Genomic DNA, 22,972 nt, shown 5'->3' on the forward strand with positions numbered 1-22,972 from the left:
TTATTGAGATTTTATAGCCAATATTTTATTTAAAATTTAAAATTTGTCTTTAAAGAAAATTAATTTAATAATTTATAAGCGTTAGTTTTCTGGAAGTTTTAAAATTTTGATTAAATTATAATTTCGTTGATAAATGTAAATATCTAATAATTAATTTTACCAACTAAATAATACATATTAAACTTTAATTGATGTTTAATGTATATAAAATATTAGTTAATTGTTGTAGTTGTATTCTTTTCTACATTTTTAATAATTAAAACAATTAAAAATTACAATAGCATAGTCTCCTAACCACACCAAATTAATAGTTTTTCAACTCTAGGTGCGGTCAAAAGCTAAAATATCTCTAATTGTATATAATTATTTTATATTTAATAATAATTTAAATAAATATTTTTTACTGTTTTTATTGTTACAGTTATCTAACCATAGCTTTTATCTTTCTTTTTGTTTTCAACTGCGGTTATAGTATTGTTGTCCTGCACTCTTTTTTCCTTTCAATTTATATTTATTTTATTTACAGAAATGATAGCAAAAAAACATCTTGAATGTTTCCGATGTGCGTTTATCTTCTCCCACTGGTACCATTCATAACTTTTGAATAGCATAAAACTTCAAAAATATTTTGGGAAGAACTTGAATGGTCATTGTTTAAAATTTAAATTTTTTTAACAAAGGACAGTATGATAAGTCCATCTAACCAATAGTTTAACCACATGCAAATTAAATTGGTTGTTTAAATCATATAAAATCCAATAAAAATGTATATCATACCAAATAAATCAGAAAAATTAACCAACAGTTTGTTCCAAAAACTTAACTCTTCAAATAATTGTAGCTAAAATTGGATGTGTGGCAGTTGAGGCCAAAAGCCATTGTTTGAGAGCTCAACTTCACAATCAAAATGATTCTCGCTGGTAGAACTGAATCAAACCTAAAGTCATTGTTTGATAGCCCAACTACAAAATACATAGAATGAATCCACTTGAAAAACATTATAAGATAATATAAACTCATCAGCAATTGCTTCCACACGTTCTTGACCATTATTTTCTTTATTTGACTTTGTGTCATTAAGGTTACAACCAGCATTCTCATTGTTTCTGTTTTCACTCTCCTCATCCTCACTGTGAGCATTTTCATGCTCCATATGCACTTCAATAAGCATATTCCATGGTGCAGCATTACACATGTTCTGAAAATGTGTGCTTCCATCACATAACACCTTTAGATCACTCATCTTTTCGTATGGCAGCTTGTACCAAACTCATTGTTTGTACATAACCACTATTTCAGCTGGACTAATACCACTAGATAGAGTTTGAGGCACGGTTTGCTAACAATGATTTTTCCCTCCTACATAGCAAGTTGCTCATTCTTTTTGCTCAAACCTCCTTTCATAGTTTACAGTGAAAGTGGCGTTGTTGTCACCACTACAACATTACAAAACAAAATCAGTTTCAAACAAAAACACAAAAGAAACTCCATTGACACATTTTATGGAACACCTTATGTGCATTATATTTTTCACGACTCATTCCAATTAATATCGATTACTCTTGTTCTCAACACTCTAATAGTATTACTTTAACATTCTTAACATGAATTTGCCAAGTCATCTACCGTGAACCCTAATTTATATGTTTCATACACATTCCTCTATTGGTGATTTAGAAAGGAGGGATACCTCATATCAGAGATCTCAAATCGATGTTGCTCTTGATGGTTACTCTGATTATGTCTTTTGCTTTCTATTTTCTCTGATTACATCTGCCGATTTGTCAGCAAATTCTCTTATGTTCTTGCATGATCTTCATTGCCTCTTTCGAAAGAGAAATAATTTTTTTTAATTATGTTCAATTGGACATAACACCGTCTTTTCAATTTTTTTTACAACAAAATAATGTCTTTACATTTAAGGATTTATTTTTATATTTTTTAATTAAAGCTAATAAAGTGACTATAAAGAAAAACCACATAATCAATTCAAGACGGACATTTCAGCTTTCATCATGTTTGACTAAGGGAAATTAGGTTAATGTAAAATAAGACTATTGTTTGCGTGTCCATGTATTGAATTTAAATTTTTGATTAGTTGATTTATGTTTTCGAACATGTATAGTGTTTATGTACTGATCGGGCCATTGACTATAGTTGATGTAGAAATTAGTCGATTTCTCCCTTTTCGTCGTTTGGTTAAGAAGAAGAAGAAGATAATTGGGTTTGCTTGTTTGATCTTTGAGAGCAATGGTGAAATCGACGAGTAAAGATATGCTCAGGATCTATTATGTTCTCTTCACTCTGCTTATTTAGCTACTCCGACCAATTTGAAGATTCACCATTATTTGATTTTCCTTCATTCCTTTTGTTTGCAAATCTTCGACGTGTACGTCGTTTTCGCCGTCTCCACTGCTCTGATCCAGGCACTCTAACCGGTTCGCTTCTATATCTACAATCTCACATCTGTTTCTACATCTTATGGATCTATGTAATGTATCAGGTTAAATATAATTTATTTGGAATTGTTTTACCGTAATCTCGAACCTATAACTTCAAACTGCAACGTAGTTTCATAGTATTTGATGTCCATATGGGGCTTGTTCTGTCATGTCGTAGTCTTTCGTTTCAACACTAATGAAATGGTAAGACTTTATGTATGTTTCTTCCACTGATTTGTCTTTGAGGAAACTATACATCTCACGTTCTTTGTGTCTTGATTTATTTCACCAGCACAAAAGATTTATAGATAAGTGATTTGATTTCTCTGTTGCTCTGTTTTTGTGCAGCTTAAAATCATTTTCGTTAGCTTACTAATAGGCTGATGGCCAAAAGATCACGCACGTAGCAAGAGGTTGTTAACCTCTAGAGATTTTCTTGAACATGTGTCATATATGGCTTTGGTGGGATCATTTTCGTTCAACTCATTCCTATCTGGAGTTCTCTCTTCTATTGGGACGGCTTTTCTTGCTAGTAGGTTTAACGTTTCTTTACAACTTACCGTTACTTGTACCTTGGGAGAATGTATTGAAACTAACAGTTTTATGTATGTTCTGCTTATAGTTTGCCTATGGATTCAAGTGAACAAAGAAAATAAGGAATTCAAGGTAATTATTTTCTGAACAAATTTAGATGAAGGTTTTGTTTCTCTATGATGATCAAAATCCACTGTTTTTTCATCTCCCTCATTTTCCCATATTTAGTTGATTAATTTATATATCCATCCACGTTCAAACATTTTCATTCAAACCTCAATGACACTGTGGTTGTAATGAAAAGGTGTAATGTGGCTATGTTTCGGAATAAGTCAGTTGTTAGCTATATGAGATAAGAGTTTGGAAGGGAATTAGGTAGAAAATGTTTACTTTGAGCATTCTGAATAATCTTGGGTTCAATTGGGTTTGTGGGAGAGTTACATATTCCCGTGAATAATTCATTTGTTATAGGCCCCGTGGATCACATTGAAGAAACATACACTGTTATTATCACGCAACTTCTAAACATTGCCTTTGTAATGGATCTCTTTTTTCCACACATCCAAAAACACAATCAATATTGTCATTATATAATTATTTGCAATGCATTTTTTGATATTGACCTCTTTCCTTTGTATATCCACATGATTTGGCACCGAAACGAGCATTTGCAGATTTTGTTCTCAGCAATTTGGTCTTCCACTTGGTGATCATGAACTTCTTTCATAGGTGTCCATTTCCTATCTTAATCATGCAAAAATGTTGTTTGAGATATTTATATTTCTGTCAAAGAATCAATTTTTTTTTGTCTCTCAATAACACTATTTTGACAAGTGTCAATATTTACAGCTTTCAAGTTGGTGTGAGTTCAGGTCGCTGAACAAATTCACGTACGGAAAATCTAATAATCAAAGCTTATTTACTAGTGTATAAACATTAGGAGCCAGTATGAAACACTGTAGTTATCATTACGTGTAGGCACAAATGTGACTTGTTCAACTAAATGCCATCCCATTTTACAAAAAAAGAACAAAAACAAAAACAAATATAACTAAGGGAAATAAGATATAACTAATTTAGCTTCCACAATTAATTAATGTACAATGGTTAGGTGATTTTGTTGTTGTAGGCCGTGACATGAATTATATTTAGAAAGTAGATATTGTTGTGTGTGCACACAAATGTGACTTGTGCAAGCCAAAAAGGCAAATACAAGTACGGACGCAACTAATAGGAGAAGGTATTTAAGATATGAGGTTTTTAATGTGGTCCTCTTGTCCCACTATATATTCATATTTTACGGTTCCTATTTAGAAAAAAACAACGATTTTCAAAGTTAATATCATTTAGAGGAAATTAATTTTAATATAAATATTCTCTTATTTATGTCATATTTATTTCTCTAAAAATATAAACCATTTTTATCAAACTAAATAAAAACAATAAAATTTTAGAAGTTACCTTTATATTATTAAATACTGTTAAACTTTTATTTAGTACTATTTATACATTTAAAGTTTATTTATTTATTTCGGAAATTAGTAGTTTTACAGGGGCGTTCCCTCTAAAACATTTTCAGAAAAGGTATAGTTATATTTCTAATTTTTACATATATTCCTTCCTTTTTATTCCTTTATATATATATGAGTTTTAGATTTGGTGAAAAAAAAGATTTTGAGTTGAAAAAAAAAAAGAGGAGTCCTCCTGGGATAAATAAACAAGTGAGGAAGCGATCTCCATCACACACACACACACACACTACGCTTTAATGACTCTCGCATTTTCCTCCTCCGCCGCAACCGTTGCCGTTGCTTCTGCAACCGTAACCTCCTCCGCTAGGGTTCCGACTCTCCGCGGCTTCGTTTCCTTCAGATTAACCGCCAAGAAGCGTCCTCTCCGTTCGCATGGCGGCGGCGGTGTGAGAGCGACGTCTGAGCTCGTTCAAGATAAGGAACCCGTCGTCGCCGCTAGCACTTCTTTCACTGATGCTGAAGACACGACCCCGAGTGACCTCAACCATTCCCGTACCTTCTTGGATGCCCGCACTGAACAAGGTTAGTCTTCTTCAATTCTTAGGATTCAGAAGCTATGGTGATTGTTCGTTTCAGAGTATACAGAAGTAATCGTATTCTACTTTCTTGATAAGTTTATTGAAATGGAGAGCTTCATCGAGTGATCTGTTTACGTTTCTTGGAGGTGCCTTTATTAAGCTTATGTTGTTCTCTTCGTTTATTTTTTTTTTTATTTTTTTTTGCAGATCTTATAGCTGGTATAAGGAAGGAAAAAGAAGCTGGAACGTTGCCTCCTAATGTTGCATCTGGGATGGAAGAGCTATATTGGAACTACAAAACTGCTGTATATCTTTTTTCACCACTCCTTCCTTAGTTAACAGAAAGGAATTGAACTTTTGCAATTCAATAACTTTGGCAGGTTTTGAGTAGCGGAGCTTCCGGGGCAGATGAGACTGTTTTATCAAACATGTCTCTTGCTTTCGATCGCATGCTTCTTGGTGTTGAGGTAGTCCTCCTTTTTTCCCATTGCAAATACTTTTTTCTAATCATCTGACTTTCTGGTGTGGATTTTTCAGCATCCTTATACTTTTAACCCATATCATAAAGCAATCAGAGAACCTTTTGACTACTTCCACTTTGTCCATACTTACATCCGTCCCCTCATTGATTTCAAGTAAGCTGCAATTAGATTTCTTGACATCAAGTGTTCATCTACTAACAGCTTCTAAATTTACTTTTATGCAGAAATTCTTACGTTGGGAATGCTTCTATTTTCTCTGAGCTGGAAGACAAGATTCGGCAGGTCCTCTTCCCTCTCTCTCTTATGCTCGAGTTGAATTCTTTTTCGTTTGGGAATTTGATTGCTTAACTGGTTGGTTTCAGGGACACAATATCGTGTTAATATCAAATCATCAAAGTGAAGCTGATCCAGCTGTCATTTCACTCTTACTTGAAGCACAATGTCCATACATAGGAGAGAACATTGTAAGCCTTCGAGCCATGTTCTGAGCTTTACGCTACTGTCTCTATACTTATTCTTTCTCTCTCTTTCTTGCAGAAATGTGTGGCAGGTGATCGAGTAATTACGGATCCTCTTTGTAAGCCGTTTAGTATGGGAAGGTATCGCAACCTTTCTTTTGACAATGGTATGATACTTGATGGGGTGAAGTGTAATATGAGCAACCTTGTATGACTTCTGGGATTTCGTCCTGCTTTCAGGAATCTGATATGCGTGTACTCGAAAAATCACATGAACGATGATCCTGAGCTTGTTGATATGAAAAGAAAGGCGAACACACGAAGCTTAAAGGAGATGGCTACACTGCTAAGGTAATTGGAACTATAGTGCGGGTCTTTTTATTAGATCCATGTTATTATACTAATGTAGCATGAATCACACTCTAGGTCTGGCTCCCAACTTATATGGATTGCACCAAGCGGTGGAAGGGACCGCCCAAATCCTTCTACAGGGGAATGGTTTCCTGTAAGTTAAACCTTATGGAATGCATCTGTTGTCTGGTGGATATCATATAGATACTGATCTAGGAAAATGTGCAGGCACCCTTTGATCCTTCTTCGGTGGACAACATGAGAAGACTGGTTGAACATTCGGGTACTCCTGGACATATCTATCCAATGTCTTTGCTTTGCTATGACATCATGCCCCCTCCACCCAAAGTATTGCTAACTCACTCTATCTCTCTCTCTTGTTTACTTTCCTATCATCACCTTATATTGCCCATCTACAGGTTGAGAAAGAAATTGGAGAGAGAAGGTTAGTTGGGTTTCACGGTACGGGACTATCAGTTGCTCCTGAAATCAGCTTCTCAGACGTCACGGCAGACTGCAACAACCCTAACGAGGTCTCCTCGTCTCTTACTCAAATCAGTAAACTTATTGATCTCATCATTCATCATGACTAAACTTTCTTGTTGTTTGTATGGCAGGCAAAAGAAGCATACAGCCAAGCTCTGTACAAGTCGGTGAATGAACAGTACAAGACTCTAAACTTTGCAATCAAGCACAGGAGAGGAATAGAAGCCTCAACTTCAACGGTCTCTTTGTCACAACCCTGGAATGAATCTCTCAGTGTTTAGGGTAAACCTTTCGTCTCAAAAGTTTGTAACTATACATATATATATATATATATATATATAAGAAAAAACCCATACCGGATTCTTGTTCATGTATCTGCAGGATTCACAATCAATGGAACAAAAGTACGAAAATATACTCCAAAGCTTCTCCCTGATGAAAGAAAGAAACAGGTACCCTTTGGTTTTTAACGTAGGAAACAAAAGTTGGTTTGTGTACATATGAATAGCAAGCTCTTGCTAGGCTCTTTTTAGATCACATATGCCTTCTTCATATGTAATATTCTTTTCTTTTTTTTTTTGGGGGCTTCCTACTATATAGAACCGAATGAATAATTCACAATATCAGTTTTATGCGTCTTACTCTACTTCTCGGCTTACTCATCTTCATACGTCGAGAGAGTGCGTCGTGCTTACTATTTGTTACTTGGCAAGTTGAGTGTCTGGTCTGTTTGGATCTGATGTCACAATACTCTCAAGCCTCTGTTTATCCTCTTTCCACTATCCCCCCTCTCCCTAAATACTCACAATAAGATTCACCGATAGCTTACAAACTCCACGTAAAGAGGCAGAAGGACACAAACCCCAAACTCAACAATCAACACTATATCTTTACTGTTAATGAGTGATACAAAATTAAGTAATATTCCTTGCAAATAAAAAGGTTTTGATTTACAACATCATTATAATCATTTTAAACAAGGTTATACAGTTCAGTTGTTCCTCTTTGTTTTCTTTTTGTTCTTTGGTGTTCATTTGTTTTATTTTACTTATTCTTTGTTATGAGCTCACGGCTCACTTTGACACCCCTGCTCTGAAGTAAGGCTAGTTTGAACTACACGTGAGATGTGAGACTCAAAAGTTGATTTAGTAGTTACTACACAATATTGAAGGTGGCCTGTGAACTCGTGGATCTACCACGGTTCACGGCAGTAGGGAATTGAATGATTAGGAGCAGAATTTATGAGAACCTTAATAGCCACTGACACTAGTTAATATCATAGGGGATGGAAGTGAATTGGCAGAGAGAAATGTAAATGTTAAAGGAATCTGCAACCTAAGTATCTAAAGAAGACATTGTCTCCCGCTTGCACAGATTAAATTAAAAGAGGTTTGTAAACCATAATTTCATGGGTCCAAGACCACTAGCTTTTTCAAAATCCTAAAGAACTTTGAACGCCACAGACGCAGAAAATTCTATAAGTTTCAACCTCTCTGCTAGAGTTAGATGGATTGTCACAAAATGAAAGAGAACAAAGAAATGAAAAAAAAAAAAAAAAAAAAAAGAAAGAGAACATAGCTTGCTGACGTAACTACGATTTTGTAACTCACTTTATGCATCTGAATGACGTATTCCCTATTTGTTTCTCTTTTTCTTCAAATCTTTACTCTATTATTTATTCTCTCTCTTTACTCACAAACAAATAAAAAAATGGTACAAATCTTATTTTAAAAGTCGTCTTCTTTCGTCGGGATCACTTTCAATTTCTGGCCTTTGCTGCCGGCGATTCCTACGTCGTCCACGCGCCTCTGTACCACCAAACTTCAACCTCCCCGTATCCTTAAATCTATCCTTCTCTGCTGGAACAATCACACACTCAGGTGGCGCCTCCGGATACCGAACTGTATCATAACAGTAGGAATAATACATGAACCGTTGTCTGAATCTTCTCATGGCGGCGCGTTGACGTGAGTTGATGGAGAAGTAGTCTTGTGATTCGAGGAAGTCCCGGGCGCGTTGACGTGAGTTGATGGAGAAGTAGTCTTGTGATTCGAGGAAGTCCACGGAGTCAGAGCAATCGGTGGGGACTTCTTGGATGGGATCAACGGAGCAGCCGTCAAGGGAGAAGGACTTGAACTCGGCTACGAAAGGGGCATATTTGTAATTAGCTTTGTATTTGCCGCCCGAAGTAGCCCAGTCAGAGGCGTCCCAAATGGTGGCGTAGAGAGACATTGGCTTCGCTGGATAATCTGCTCCCATTGCTTCGCTTCTTATCACTTCTCTTATTGGAACATCGTCTACCCAAAATCTGATCATTTTTTCAATTAGTCTTTGATTAGTTGGCAGCAAATTATATTCAAAGTATTAAATCTAAAACGTGAATTTTTTTTACGAAGTCAAATCCAACACTACAAATATGTAGCAAAATTAGTCTGAAAATAATGAGATGATAAGATCTTCACTTTCATAATGATTTTTTGTCAACAAGTTTTTGGTTATGATTAAAATGTTGATTTCACTATTTAAAAAATAACACAGAAAAGGCTAAAATATACCTATATATAATGTATACTAGTAGATTGATTACAGATTCTTATTTCACCCAAATATATATAAAATATTAAAAAGAAAGAGAAAATGAAAATGAGATAGATTTTTCAGTTGCGGAAATTTTATAAGTTTTTGAATATTCTTAACACATGCATTGATATAAATACCTATACTTTTATAATTTAAAATTTAATATATAAACTTAAATATGTTAAAATATTAATAACATACTGATGAAATACTTTAAATCCTTTAGTTTCAACACCAATGGTTGCTTTAAATCCTTAGTTTCAACACAAAAGAAGCCCAATAAAAAGTCATATTTCTGAACAATTACTTCAGCTTTTATTTTACACGCTACGCGTGATAACTGAGTGCGATAGTTACGCGTCAAAAAGATACTAAAATAAAAATAATACTTTAAATCCTCTAGTTAAGCTAATGTTTTTAGTTTTTACAGTAGTGCCGAATTAATTGTTTTCGAAAAGAAATAAAATAAAAAGTAAATCGGAAAATAAGAAAACTATCAATTTTTAGTAGAAAGAGAGAGAATATTATAGTATGATTCATTAATTATCTTATGAAAGAAAGACACGTTTTCAGAAAGACAAACGTTCTTTCGTCAAGCTGGTTATCTTTGTGAATCGGGTTTGGTCAACGCTAATGAAGCTAAACGGGGGAAAAGGAAAGAAAGAAAGGATCGATAAAAAGAAGCTTACATGATCTTGTGAGGAGTCCAGAGGATGCTGTAACGATGAAACTCTTTAGAAGGATCGAACCATAGACGATATCTTTCTTCACGACCTCTATGTGTACTTCCATTTCCGTACAGGTTTGTCTGAAACCTCCATGGCTTCCCTTTAATGTTCCCTAGAAACTCTATGTCTAGTTCGTCATGTGTTTTCTCGAACACGTCTCCGTTTGATGTCTGCACATAAAATATTAAATTTAGTGTCTTTAACACATAATAAACAAAACAAAACAAAACAAGAGCTGTATTATTAGATCAAATGTGTTAAATTCATGATCAAGCACAATAATAATAAAACATTCCGGTCAAAAAGTAAAAAAAAAATAACAATCATGAAGAACAACAATAAAAGACACAACTTCTCAAAAAAAAAGAGAACTATTTTTATATAAAAATCATTTTATGGTAATCAAACAGATAAAAATAAATGGCCGGCGACTTACGTAAAAGGCGACGACGACGCCGGCAGTATAATCGGCTGGAAGCTTGATCATAGAGCTGTAAAATCCATGTTGATACATATTCGATGATATGAAACCAGAACCTATACATAATCATCATCATCATCATCATCATCATCAATTTTTCATCATAAAAAATAAAGAACCCATGTGAATATATAGCTATATATTATATACCGGTGTATTTATCGAGGAGGAGGCGAACGGAGAGATCGTCGGGTGAACGGACGAGATTGCCATCGCCAAAGAGAGGAGAAAGCGATTCTTCGAAACTTAAGGTGTTGAGATTCGTAAACGCTGATGATCTCAACCCCAAACACAAGAAAACTATGAAGAAGATGAGATTATACGATAATTTAGACATTGTTGTTCTTTCTGAGATGAGGTTTAACGTTTTGGTCAGAGAAAACTGCTCTTTCCCTTCCAAGCTCGTGGTCTTTATATATGATTCACAATAGTCTTTTTGATTTTTCTTCTTCTCTATTTTCCGAATTTACCCTTCTTTTTGGTATGCCACATTGCCACTGCTATTTCAAATTAAAAGTACATTTAGAAATATTTTTAAGATGAATATTTAAGGAATGGCCGAAACACCAAATCTGATTTGAACCAAACTGAAAGAACAATTAATCCGAGAAAATGATTATAAAAAGATTTAAAATACTTATAATTAGAATAGTTAGATTATTTTTTTATCTCTGAAATCAAAATCCAATCCAAATCAAACTAAAAAGATTATTCTTTTCCAAAATAATGAACAGTTTTTTTTTTCCAAAAATTAACAGAAAAAATACACCACTGAATTTATTTTGGTTGTTAACTTTCTATAACCTATAAAAATTCGATATAAGAAATGAATGTCATAGGCATAGCCTAAAAATATACGTGAAAAATAACCTAGACAATATTTTTAGCAATATTTAAAACAGCATAATAAAATAAGTACTTCTTTCGTTATATTTTAATTGTCGTTTTAGACTTGGGTACGCATGTTAAGAAATATTTAATTATGCAAATTTACTAAATAAAAATATCATTACCAATATACCTAACCTCATTTTAATTAATATATAAATAGATAGAATATAAAGTCAATAAATTTTGCATTAGAATCATAAAACAACATTTATTTTGAAACAAAAATTCTACTCTACAACCGACAACTAAAATGTAAAATCTTTTATTTTTTCTAACTCTCACTAACTAATAAAATCCGTCGGGTATAAAATATTTTCTCTATTTTAAAATAAAGCATGTTTTAAAAAAGTTATATATATTAATAAAATATATTAAATTTTAGTTTGATTTTAGTTTATAGATTTTAGATTTTAGTTTTTGATTTTGCTGTAGATTTTAGTTTTTCAAAAAACTTGATTGGTGATTCTAGATTATGTCTTTTGGTTTTTGGTTTTTGGTTTTTGATTTTTAAATTTTTTGTATATTTTGGATTCTATAAAGTTTGATAAATAATTATTTAATTTTATTATTTTTAAGAAATTTACTTATAAGTTAATTTATTCTTAAACAAACATAAAATTACTAAAATAGATATATTTTAATAAATAATACCAATAGATCTCTTAACAAATATGTAAATTTTACATAAAATAATTTTAACTGACAATTTCTTTTTAAAATGTTATATTATATCATATTATATTGTTAAACATTATTTTTTTTTATTGCCTATATTTTAAAACAAAATAATTTTTTTTAAAATGATAGGATGGTTATTTCATATTTTGGTTTTTAACTATATTAATAATAAATCATTATTTTAAAATAGTTAAAAAGGTATTATATTGGTTCGGTCTTACAGTTTATAGGCATGAAAAAGTTTTCCTAACTAATACCAAAATTTATCAACATTAATATACACATATTATTTAATAGTTAATTTTAAATATTTTTTTTTTATAGATAAACATAAACTCCTATGAGTTATTTTGTAGTTCACTATAGTAAAGCAAAAAAAATTATATAGATCAATTTATTGTTAGGTAAATTTTGATTCACATACTGCACTAGCTTTTGTAAATTTAATCTTAGTTGAAATTATTTAATATAAATATATTCTATTTTATTTAAATACTAAATTTAAATTTATTTTACCTAGGCATTTTTTTTATAGATAAAACATAAACTCCTATGAGTTATTTTGTAGTTCACTATAGTAAAGCAAAAAAAATTATATAGATCAATTTATTGTTAGGTAAATTTGGATTCACAGACTTTGTAAATTTAATCTTAGTTTGAAATTATAAAATATATCTAGTTTTTTTTTAAATTAACTAAATTTCAAATTTATTTTACCTAGGCATTCTGTAAATAGTGAGAACTAGATAACTCATAATAAATATGGTAACAATACTAGAAAACTACAAGGTTCATTAATTATTATTAAATAAAATAGTTGTAAAATGGAAAACAATCAACGTGGATCTACCAGTGTTCTTATTTTGAAAAGCTAGAAAACTTAGATTTTGGTTTTTGTTTAGAATAGGATAGTTTAGTTTAAAAACTAGTTTCCCTAACTTATAGGGAATCAATTTCTCAAAAATCTTGATTGGCTAAAAAGTAGTTTTTGGAAAAACAAAAACCAAAAACTAGTTGAAAAACTAGAAACAATCAACCTCTAGGTAGAAAAACCATAATATCGTTTTCAGTCTCCTAAGTTAAATTTTCTTTTTAATTGGGTGACCAGCATAAAATCTCTAGTGTGATATACATGTGTAGTTGTTTATAGGCAAGTTTACGATAATTTTAGTCACTGACTACATTTTCCAAATTAAACTCATTCGAAGATTTCTGTGTCATTCTCTGAGATCATCTAAGATAAGATGCCAGTTAAAAAGTGACAAAATATATGGAAAGCGCGAGGATCAACAATGAATCACAATGATCAACTGATACGAATGGGTAATGACAAGATTCTAATAATAAAGAGATAGAGCTATGTGTTGGGTTTTAATGAGCCTATGTACGACATTTTAATGTTCGATTAGTACGATTATGTACGTAATGATGATTTAATTAATTGATCAGCGTATTAATGTTTATAGCTGCTCATGGCCAATTAGAATACATTTAGCATGTGACATAAAATAAATAAAGAATATTATTAGCATATATAAACATATAGTTGGTATCCTCTATGTATGATTACATATAAAGGGTAGATTCGTCATTTATGATGAAGGATATCAAAATAAAGAAAAATGACAACTAAGCATGAAATGGAGACCAAATGGTCTTTATATGTAGACCCATGCAGATTGTATATAGTAAGTAGGCAAGTCATCTTCACCACCGAATATAATTATACATAAATACATATTTTACGTGTATGTCTTCATATTAGGTGGCTACACAAATCAACTTTAAACTAATGAAATGTATTTGACAACAAAATTAATAAAAAGATTGATTCCAAAACTATGGACAGACAAACGTAAACATTTCCAGACACTTTTGCTCTTAAGTTATTTATGTTTCCATTTGACCAAAAAAAAAAAGTTATTTATGTTTCCTCTTTCTCTATATATCTTTTGTTCACTTCCTCTATGTATTTGTAATCACAATATTTCGATGATATTCTTCAGAAGATGAAGAGCAGACTGGCTAGTGTCATGAACATAATGTAGGCTAGACAATGATCAGCAAGATATTAGTTATGTAGTTAACTAAAATTTAGCATTATATACTAATATGTAATGAATAAACATATTTCAAATTTCATTAGCTTCATATATGAACTTGAGACTAGTTCATTTTGTTAGTTAGCCAAACCAGATACCCAACCACTTTCTCCAATAAATTAAAGTATGAGTAACTGTTTTTATATTCTTATATTTACGAGCTCACTTTCTAATAATTCACAAAGCCGTAAATGAACTTCAGAGTCCAGACAAAATCAATTAATCGTTTATAAAATTTATGAGTCTGTTGTTGTGATGTGAATTTCGACATAGAAATTTAAGTTTAGTAAAATGTAACAAAGATTAAAAACAATGTAAAAAGATTGTTATCAGAGTGAACCAAACGTTAATTTATATCCTACTAAATTTGATGTTGATTCAGAATGGACTGAAATTTATTCCAAAATTACTTAAACACTTTATTTAATTAGATTGACCAAAATAGATATTATAAAATATTAAATAAAGTGAAGTAAAAAAAGGGTTAAAACGCAATTTAAATTATATAAAAATATTCCCAATTTAATTTCTTTCTAGTTTTATATTCTCTCGTTCCCGAAAGTAAAATTTTTTAAATTCTTTTCTTATTCCATAAAGATAGATTTTCTATATTGTTAAGGTACTTTCTTATACTTTTGAGAAAATAATATTTGAATTGATTAAATTTTATTGGTGAAAATTTATTGAAAAATGTATAATAAAGTTAAAAATAAATTAAATTGTAAATATTTATTAAATTCTTAATAAGTGTGAATAATTTAGAAAATCTTACTTTCGGGAACAGAGGGAGTATTTATTTTCATTGTCTAAATTGTTAAAAATCTATAAATGTTTTTGCTATTATAAAAACTATTCAATATATTTCACAAATAATAACATTTTTCTTTTTACATAAAGTATATTATTTTAAAATTTCAATGCAATTTATACTTATGTTCAATCTAATATTAATTACAAATTATATTAGCTTTATAAATTATGTTATTTATCTTAAATAATATTAGTGAAATATATGTAATTAATAAAAACATAAGTGTATTTCAACTATTTTTTAATTTGGTAAAAATATTAAACTCGCAATTTTTTGTGAAAGGGAAGAAGTATAAAGTTGTTAATATTAATAATCATTTGTTTTTGGGTTCTTCTGCAATGTTATTAAGATTTGCTATCTTCTTCTTTCTTTTTACTTAAAATTTTATTAAATTTTTCATAATGAAACATATAGTAAATTACAAAAGCTGGCAGAAAGTGATAATATTTCCGGAAACAATAGCCCAAAAGATTAAGACAATAATAATGAAATATGATAATATGAGAAATAAGTGTTAAGAGTCACAAGTACTAAAGCTGGAACTGATGGACTGACCATAACTCGGAGATACTTCTAAGAAATATGAGAACGAAGATAACCAAAGAACCAATGACTTAGGGAAACTCAACCCTAAAGAGTACACCACTAAGTCAAAACATGCGCATCATCGGTACAAGCATGTGCAAGGATAAACTTATATCAAGACCAGAGATTGAGACTGTTGCAAACCGGAACCGAGGCAGAACCAAGTCAAAACCAAACACCTAGGCTCAAGAACACACAAACTTGAAACGCTAAATGGAAAAACACCGGCGAAGATTTACATGTCTTACACGAGGACCCTCGTTAGGCAGAATAGCTATCTGCAGAGCTAAAACTGGTCACTTCCTCGCAAGAGAAAACCTGCAAATCAAACCTACTGCTTCGTCTCGAAACGCTCGCCCAATCCATAGTGGATAAAGGAGAGGTCTAGTAGATACTTCCACATCAAGTACACCCCACACCGACGAATCAAAAAAGCTAGGCAAAAACACATTGACCATAACTGCAAGCAACCAAAGAGAACAAAAGCACCACAACCCAAATCTAAATCAGCCCACGACTTGACAACAAAGACGATTCTACAGATCCTAATCGTTGAAACCGGTGAAAGATATAAACCAACGAGAAGGAGACCCTCGTCCAAGGCAACCATAAACCATACAAAACCTAGATTAAACTAAAGAAAAAAAAGAGATCCTCCCTCATGTAGCGACGGTGAGAAGAACCGCCAACCAGAGGGAGATCGGCGACTATGGAGTTTCCTTTTTCTTTTCTCTCTCAGCGGTTTGACCTGATTTGCTATTGATACACCAAAATTGTTTCTTTTCTACGGAAAGATAACAATGTAGATGTAGTATTTGAGATTCAATTCCAGAAGACTAGTTTACACTTTATCCTAATGGTTCAATATCAATCTAAAACAATGAATGGTTTTAAGATTGTGTAGCGTAGAAAGAAAGTAACAAGTTGGTTTGGTTCAGATTATAAAAGAGCTAGGTTCAAGGTGATTCATTGGGATACTTAAGACCATGAGCCATACAACTATTCAGGAAGACAATACGAACAAATCTAGAACTTGAACAACAATATTAGATAAACCCACTGTCGTGGTGTCTACCAATCTATCAAGATATCCTAATGCCTAAACTGTCGTTTGGATTAGAGAATGATGACAAGCATTAAGCTCAAATTCAATTGGTTCATGATTTCCCTTAACATCAGTTTTCGTTGGCTAAGGACAAATTGCCTATCTATGCTTTTTCTAGCAACCTAAAACACTTTTGATGATTAGATTAAACCTGTGATCAGATGCTAAATGGCTAGTTTAACACAAGCAGTAAGTATAAAAATAGATAGATATATCAAAGAATAGCAATCCTATTTGTGTCTAGATCATTGATCCATGGTCCCTAACACCCTAAACCTAACAAGATGACTACTCAGCTATGACACAAGAAAACACAAGCATCAATTATGAATAATACATCATGCAATTCAATAGAATAAAAATAGAGTTAAGAAGTTTCTTCTCTGAATCAAGGAAGATCGCCTTCTCCCTTTACAAGAGTACAAGTTTTCTTTCTCAAAAATCTTTCTCCAAAGTAACGTAGTCTGTAAAGAATAATAAGAAAAGATATATCTGCAGGTCTATGGCGCCTTTGGAAGAAAAAGAGGGAACCCTAGGTAAAATCCCGAAATATTTAGAAGTTTCCTTAAAAATCTCTGCCGTTAGAACATGCACTCGGGTGCTTCGCTCGATCGGGAACATCCATCAGACTGTTCTGCGTGAAAATTTTCAAATTGCATTTTTTCCGCCTCTTTTGCTCTAGGTGATCCATCTCTCATCCAATGCAACTCCAGACCTGTAATGACTCAAAAAGGACTAGGAAGATTCAATAAAGACTTAAAAACCAATTGAAAAACATATGTACAAGCTGTCAAAAGTACCATATATCAATTCCCCCAGACTTAGATCCTTGTTTGTCCTCAAACAGTGTCAAGTATCAAGAACAAGGAGAAATGTTTGAAAGGGTGGGAACTCTTCTATTCTCAGCAACCATACTTTAACCACAAATATTTGAACCAACTAGGACAACACACCCTTGCCAAAACCCCACTGACTGCTGTTCAAGATCGGCTCCATACTCTATATCTCGAACATGCAAAGGCCACACTTTCAAGACAAAGCTCTTTACATTCAATTAAGAGTAACATGAGCTTCTCATCACATACATTATTCATGGTAGATGGTCTAAGTATTAACTGGCTATTTTATGGTGGAGTTAAGAGTGTTTAGGGGCTACCATTTTTTGTAGAGGATGCAAGATATCGCGCAAAACTGCAAGAGAGGACGGATCTATTGATATCCAAAACCTCTACTCGTTTTTGCTTTTTCTGGAACGACTGTCTGCTTTGGATCAACCATCTGGCTGCTCAGATCATCCGCATGCTCTTTGATCTTTCAGTTTGGTACCCACTCTTTCGCTTGACCTTCCTAGTGGCTCATGTTTCTTTGATTTCTTCCCCTTCTCTATCACCTTATTCTCGTTTTTTTTTAATTTGATGTGGTGATGAGACAAAGAGGGAGGTATTACATGATGGCTTTGATGTGCCACTGGTGGTTCTGATTACACAACCATTCTGGTTCTCCACCCCTGCTCTTGTGCAGTTCATTGGTTATGGAGCAGTTGCTCCATTAATCTGCTTGTTCTCCTTTCTGACTGAATCTCTACAGCGGTAACAAGTAAGAGGCTGCGTCGATCTTTTCATCTACAATTTTTTCCACATATCTGCATATATGACACTGAAAAACAAATGCATGAAGGTGAAATAAAAGCTAAGGTGCAGGGTGGAAATTAGCTAAAAATGAGTTAGCCACTCAGGATCAACAAGATGGATATAAAGGGATAAGAAGTCCTGAGTGTATTCTCGTTTCTCTGATCTAATGCCCATAACAAGAAGAATTTCATTAAATATTAGGTTCAAGTTAAATGGAGCTAAGTCTTTCCAGTGTAACCTCGACAACCCGAAAGCTTCTGGAGAACCAAATGAGATAATGTCAGGGTAGTCCAGGTCCACATGTGTGTCTTTCGTCCCTGTGAAAATCACTGAATAAGATAACTAAAGCATGAGGTGGTTAATGATCAACACAAAATAAGGTTTTAATTCCCACAAAGTTTTGACTGACTCATCCTAAAAACTGCCTCAAACCGACTCAAAAGAAAAACAAAAGAAAGAAACAAGTTAGCAAACTATGAAAACCCTCCCCCGAACTTACTTCACACCGTCCCTGGTGTGAAATAAATCAAAGAGAAGGTGAAACAAGAATAACATATACTATTATTTTTTTGTCCGAGATACTTACCTGCATGGAGCAGCTGCTTAGGATCTCATGTTTGTTTTCTTTTTGACCTCTAACTAAAAGTTAAATGAAACAAAAATATATATATACGCTTACCAGTGGGTTGCCTCCCACCAAGCGCTTGGTTAAAGTCACTAGCTTGATTTGGTGATAAGGATCAATTGGGTTGAGCATGAGGGCTTGTTCCAAAACAAGCTCCACAATCAGACATGTTCAGCTTCAAAACTTTGCTCAACAACCCTTTCACAACAGCTTCTCCTTTCTCTTTCAGCTCACGTGTGATAATAACTTTAACTTTAGAGAAATGTTTAGATGTACCTTTGCACTTCACCTCATACTCAATGGATTTCTCATAACACAAGCGAGGTATCAAAGTCATCGTAGGATCAACTTTGACCCTTTTTTCTGGACTTTTTCTTTCACCTTTGCATTCCCATTGAGTTCCTTAGTATCAGTGTGAGGATCTCCATCCAGAACATCTTTGATCTCACTCCTATCGCCAAGCTCCTTCTTAGGAACAATTTTCAGCTATTCTCCACTAACCACTGAAATGCAAGAGGCATATCGGATTTGTGATCTAGTTGGGACAGCCTTGTAGAAAACCTTCTTGGTTATGTTGGAGAAGGAGACTCTCTTATTAGGCAGGTCGATGATCGCTCTCACTGTAGCCATAAATTTTCTTTCAGAGATTAAAGGCATCTCATAATCTTTGCTCATCTCAAGGTATGGAGAATACAACCCCCTACTTGGACAGGAAGATTGCGAATGGCACCATAAGGGACTGCCCTGGAAGAGTTTGAAAAATCCAGAATCACTAGAAAGGGCTCAACATCAATAATGGCCATCTCGTCTACAATTTCCTTTGAGACAAGATTCACACTAGACTTAGAGTCACAAAGAGCTTCCTTGAATTCCACTCCAGTAATGGAACATGGAAAAACAAAATTTCCAGGATCATCAACCTTCGGAAATATCTTTAGTGATGGTGCCAATGTTTCTGTAAAGAGTGCCTTAATTTTTTTTTGAATGAATGTTAAACTTTATTCATCAAAAAAGACCTTTATACATTAAAAGTGCATCCTTTAATCTAATTTATGTACTATAACTACTCCTTAATACTATCACCCTCTTGTACCAAACCATACTTGTAATGTATCTTCCATTCCCTTCACTCTCTTTGATCTCAACTGACTCAGCTTGTTTCTTACTCCCTTATCCAGCATTTTCTTCAATATTGTCAAGGGCAGCATTTTCTCTCCATGCCTGATTTTGTTTCTTTCACGCCACAGTGCATGAATTGCAATCTGAAAGGAGTACCGAAGACAAAAGAGTAGCTTATTTTCCATATATCTTCCAACGATTAATTGCACTATATGAGACCAAGAGTTTGTAAAGGAGGTCCCCATGATTCCTCTGCTGAGACTTTCCCAAACTTGAGATGAATAGGCACACTCGAAGAACAGATGATCCCTATCTTCCGGTGAATTCTTACAAAACACACAAGTAGTGTCCACTCCTTGACTCCACTGAGCAATCCTATCCATAGTAGACAATCTGTTCAGGTAGCCAACCAAGTCATAGATGCGTACTTTGGGATAGCCTTTATTTCCTCTCGAGTTTCTCTGCAATGTTTGAAGAATAGATGCAATGGCCGAATCTCCCAAGCATGTTCAAATAAATGTTTTGAGGAAGCATTCTCACCATCTTCCTAAACTCAGTCAGCTGCTCTACACTAATGGAATCCATCAGATGTTTAGGTGGGATTGGATATGAATCTTAGGAACATAGATTCGAACTAGCGGAGTCTCAGCAGGTTCGTTGGAAGCAGTTGCTTCAGAGCTAGCAGGTTGCTCTGTTTTTCTACGCCAACAGCAGTCTCAGAAGACAGCTGCTTCGTTTCTTTTCCATCAGCTTTCTCACATCTCAACTCTATTGCATTACAGTGCTCAGCCCTCGGATTTTTATCAGTTTTCTTGACACTCTCAGCTGTTTGAGCAAGCTGAACATCAATCCTCTTTATGTGGTTTCTCACAGTATCATACTTTCTATTCAGCTCAGTGAACATGTTTTCCATCCTGGTATTGATGTCTGTATTAACCTGATTCAATGCCTTGCCCCGAATCTGCAGACCTTGTAGTATCTGCTGCATCATGATGTTGAGGTCGGCAGCTGGAGCAGCTTGTTGATTGCTCTGCAGATTCTGCTGGTTCTGGTTCTGATTCTGACCCACAAACCGATTCTGTGCCTGGCTGAAAATGAAAGTTTTACCCTGAAAGTTTTGCGGGAAGTGAAACACCCCAACCCAAAAATCTTTGAAAACACGTGAAAATTTCTAAGTAAAAGATCAAGTTAAATTTTATCGGATGAACATGAAAATACTGCAACTTTATAAATGAAAAACGAGACTAAATACCTAAAATCATGTAGTTTATAATGAAAATATCCTTTACAAAACTTCTCAAAATTACTCAAGTTCAAACACCCTGGCCCGATGGTCTTTATAGCTTCGCGCTCCGGTCCATACAATTAACCTTACCTGCATCGCAAATGGAACATGAGTATACAAAATTACTCAATGAGGACGCTCAATACCGTCCACTACAGTCCAATAATCAAATATTCAATCAATACTAACACCTCAGCATCCGGTTCTATCATTTCTTTACTTAACTAGTTCCATCATTTTCATTACTTTTTAACATTTCTTAACATTTCGACCCGAAGGGACATAATCCGGCGGCCGTAGCCAAACCTGCAGCCAAAGCCAAACCTTCGGCCAAAGCCAAATCTTCGACCAAAGCCAAATCTTCGGCCAAAGCCAAACCTGCGGCAGTAGCCAAACCTGCGGTTGAAGCCAAATCTGAGACCCGTCGGTCCCTTACGGCCCGTAGCTAAACTTTCGACCCGAAGGTCCATTACATCCTCTTAGCGAGTTCCCTTAATTAACTCAATTCGATTATATTTCCTTAAACACATTAAAATTTCATGATGACAGATTTTCAAGATCAAACATTCATTTCTCACATAAACACCCTATCATAACTCGATTATCAATCTATCAATTCTAGTATGCTTTTCCTAAGAACAGAACGAACAAACTTTCCATAAAAAAAATACTATAATACATTACTTAAGAGCAAGATGACCGAAGTTTCCATAAACAATTTCTATCATACATTTTCCTAAGAACACGATGAACGAACTTTCCATAAACACATCCAATTCAAGCATAATTCGAATCCTAATGATTGCAACCAGGAAAAACAATACTAATTGGATTGCCACGAATCACATCCTCACCTTAGCTGAATCTCTAGGATTCGAAGACTCTGGACTTCCTAGCGTTTCTGGCGAAGAAATCTTTAGCTCCTCCTCGTTCGATCTCTCTTCTTAAGCTTCTCTCTCTACCAACTCGTTCTTGCTCTGACTTCTCTCTAAATATTAACTTAGACAAACATGTAATATCCTACTATATATTAATTGAGAAGTCACTTTTTTTTTATTTTGCTTACGTGTCGATTATAAGTGAACTCTTACAAAATTATTATAATTTGATTGGTCGATAATTTTTAATTTTTCTTTATTTTAATTAGATAAAAAGGTAAGTTTGTAACCAATTAATACCACTAGCCAAATAATCTACATAATATTATTTATGGTAAATAATTGTTAAAATTATCGAAAGAGTAATAATGTTGATCAACTTTTTATATTTATAAAATACATAAAATAATAAACAACAAACAGTATATATAAATCAATATAATGATTTTATATTCTTATTTAAAACATTATATTTTATATAAACTATTATAATAACTATTAACGTCTTATAAAATTCACATAATATGTTTTATAAAATTACAAAAACATTTATAAAATTATTTATCTTGGCTTATTATATATTTAAATTATTATAAAAATTTGTAAGTCATCTATAAAAGCTTATAAGTTAATTTATACAATCTATTTTAAAATTTTATCCTACTATCCTA

General features: G+C 33.3%; 2 protein-coding genes across 2 annotated transcripts; one reads left to right on the forward strand and one right to left on the reverse strand.

Moving 5' to 3' along the window:
• The first annotated feature begins 4,648 nt into the window (after positions 1-4,648).
• On the forward strand, positions 4,649-7,448 carry LOC103833672 (glycerol-3-phosphate acyltransferase, chloroplastic). The gene is made up of 13 exons (XM_009109747.2): positions 4,649-5,029; positions 5,233-5,330; positions 5,406-5,492; positions 5,563-5,660; positions 5,732-5,789; positions 5,870-5,971; positions 6,045-6,106; positions 6,206-6,316; positions 6,392-6,470; positions 6,545-6,664; positions 6,736-6,849; positions 6,934-7,084; positions 7,184-7,448. Exons 1-12 carry the CDS (start codon positions 4,744-4,746, stop codon positions 7,081-7,083), a joined length of 1,365 nt encoding a protein of 454 aa, XP_009107995.1. The 5' UTR covers positions 4,649-4,743; the 3' UTR covers position 7,084; positions 7,184-7,448.
• Positions 7,384-12,494, reverse strand: LOC103833673 (probable xyloglucan endotransglucosylase/hydrolase protein 30). The gene is made up of 4 exons (XM_009109748.3): positions 10,742-12,494; positions 10,547-10,647; positions 10,072-10,280; positions 7,384-9,110 (listed from the first exon to the last, which is right to left on the reverse strand). The coding sequence occupies exons 1-4, from the start codon at positions 10,926-10,928 to the stop codon at positions 8,525-8,527; spliced, it is 1,083 nt and encodes a 360-aa protein (XP_009107996.2). The 5' UTR covers positions 10,929-12,494; the 3' UTR covers positions 7,384-8,524.
• Positions 12,495-22,972: the final 10,478 nt, after the last annotated feature.

The sequence above is a fragment of the Brassica rapa genome, chromosome A08 (genome assembly GCF_000309985.2).
Source record: "Brassica rapa cultivar Chiifu-401-42 chromosome A08, CAAS_Brap_v3.01, whole genome shotgun sequence".
NCBI lineage: Eukaryota > Viridiplantae > Streptophyta > Magnoliopsida > Brassicales > Brassicaceae > Brassica > Brassica rapa.

What these genes read in the sequence shown, in the direction of transcription:
- LOC103833672 (XM_009109747.2), top strand. Translation starts at nt 4,744, where the DNA reads ATGACTCTCGCATTTTCCTCCTCCGCCGCAACCGTTGCCGTTGCTTCT. An exon ending in CGTCCCCTCATTGATTTCAA is followed by an intron (nt 5,661 to 5,731) that starts GTAAGCTGCAAT and finishes ACTTTTATGCAG; the next exon opens with AAATTCTTACGTTGGGAATG. An exon ending in CTACAGGGGAATGGTTTCCT is followed by an intron (nt 6,471 to 6,544) that starts GTAAGTTAAACC and finishes GAAAATGTGCAG; the next exon opens with GCACCCTTTGATCCTTCTTC.
- LOC103833673 (XM_009109748.3), bottom strand. Translation starts at nt 10,928, where the DNA reads ATGTCTAAATTATCGTATAATCTCATCTTCTTCATAGTTTTCTTGTGT. An exon ending in CCTCCTCGATAAATACACCG is followed by an intron (nt 10,648 to 10,741) that starts GTATATAATATA and finishes GATTATGTATAG; the next exon opens with GTTCTGGTTTCATATCATCG. An exon ending in TGGACTCCTCACAAGATCAT is followed by an intron (nt 9,111 to 10,071) that starts GTAAGCTTCTTT and finishes AAAAATGATCAG; the next exon opens with ATTTTGGGTAGACGATGTTC.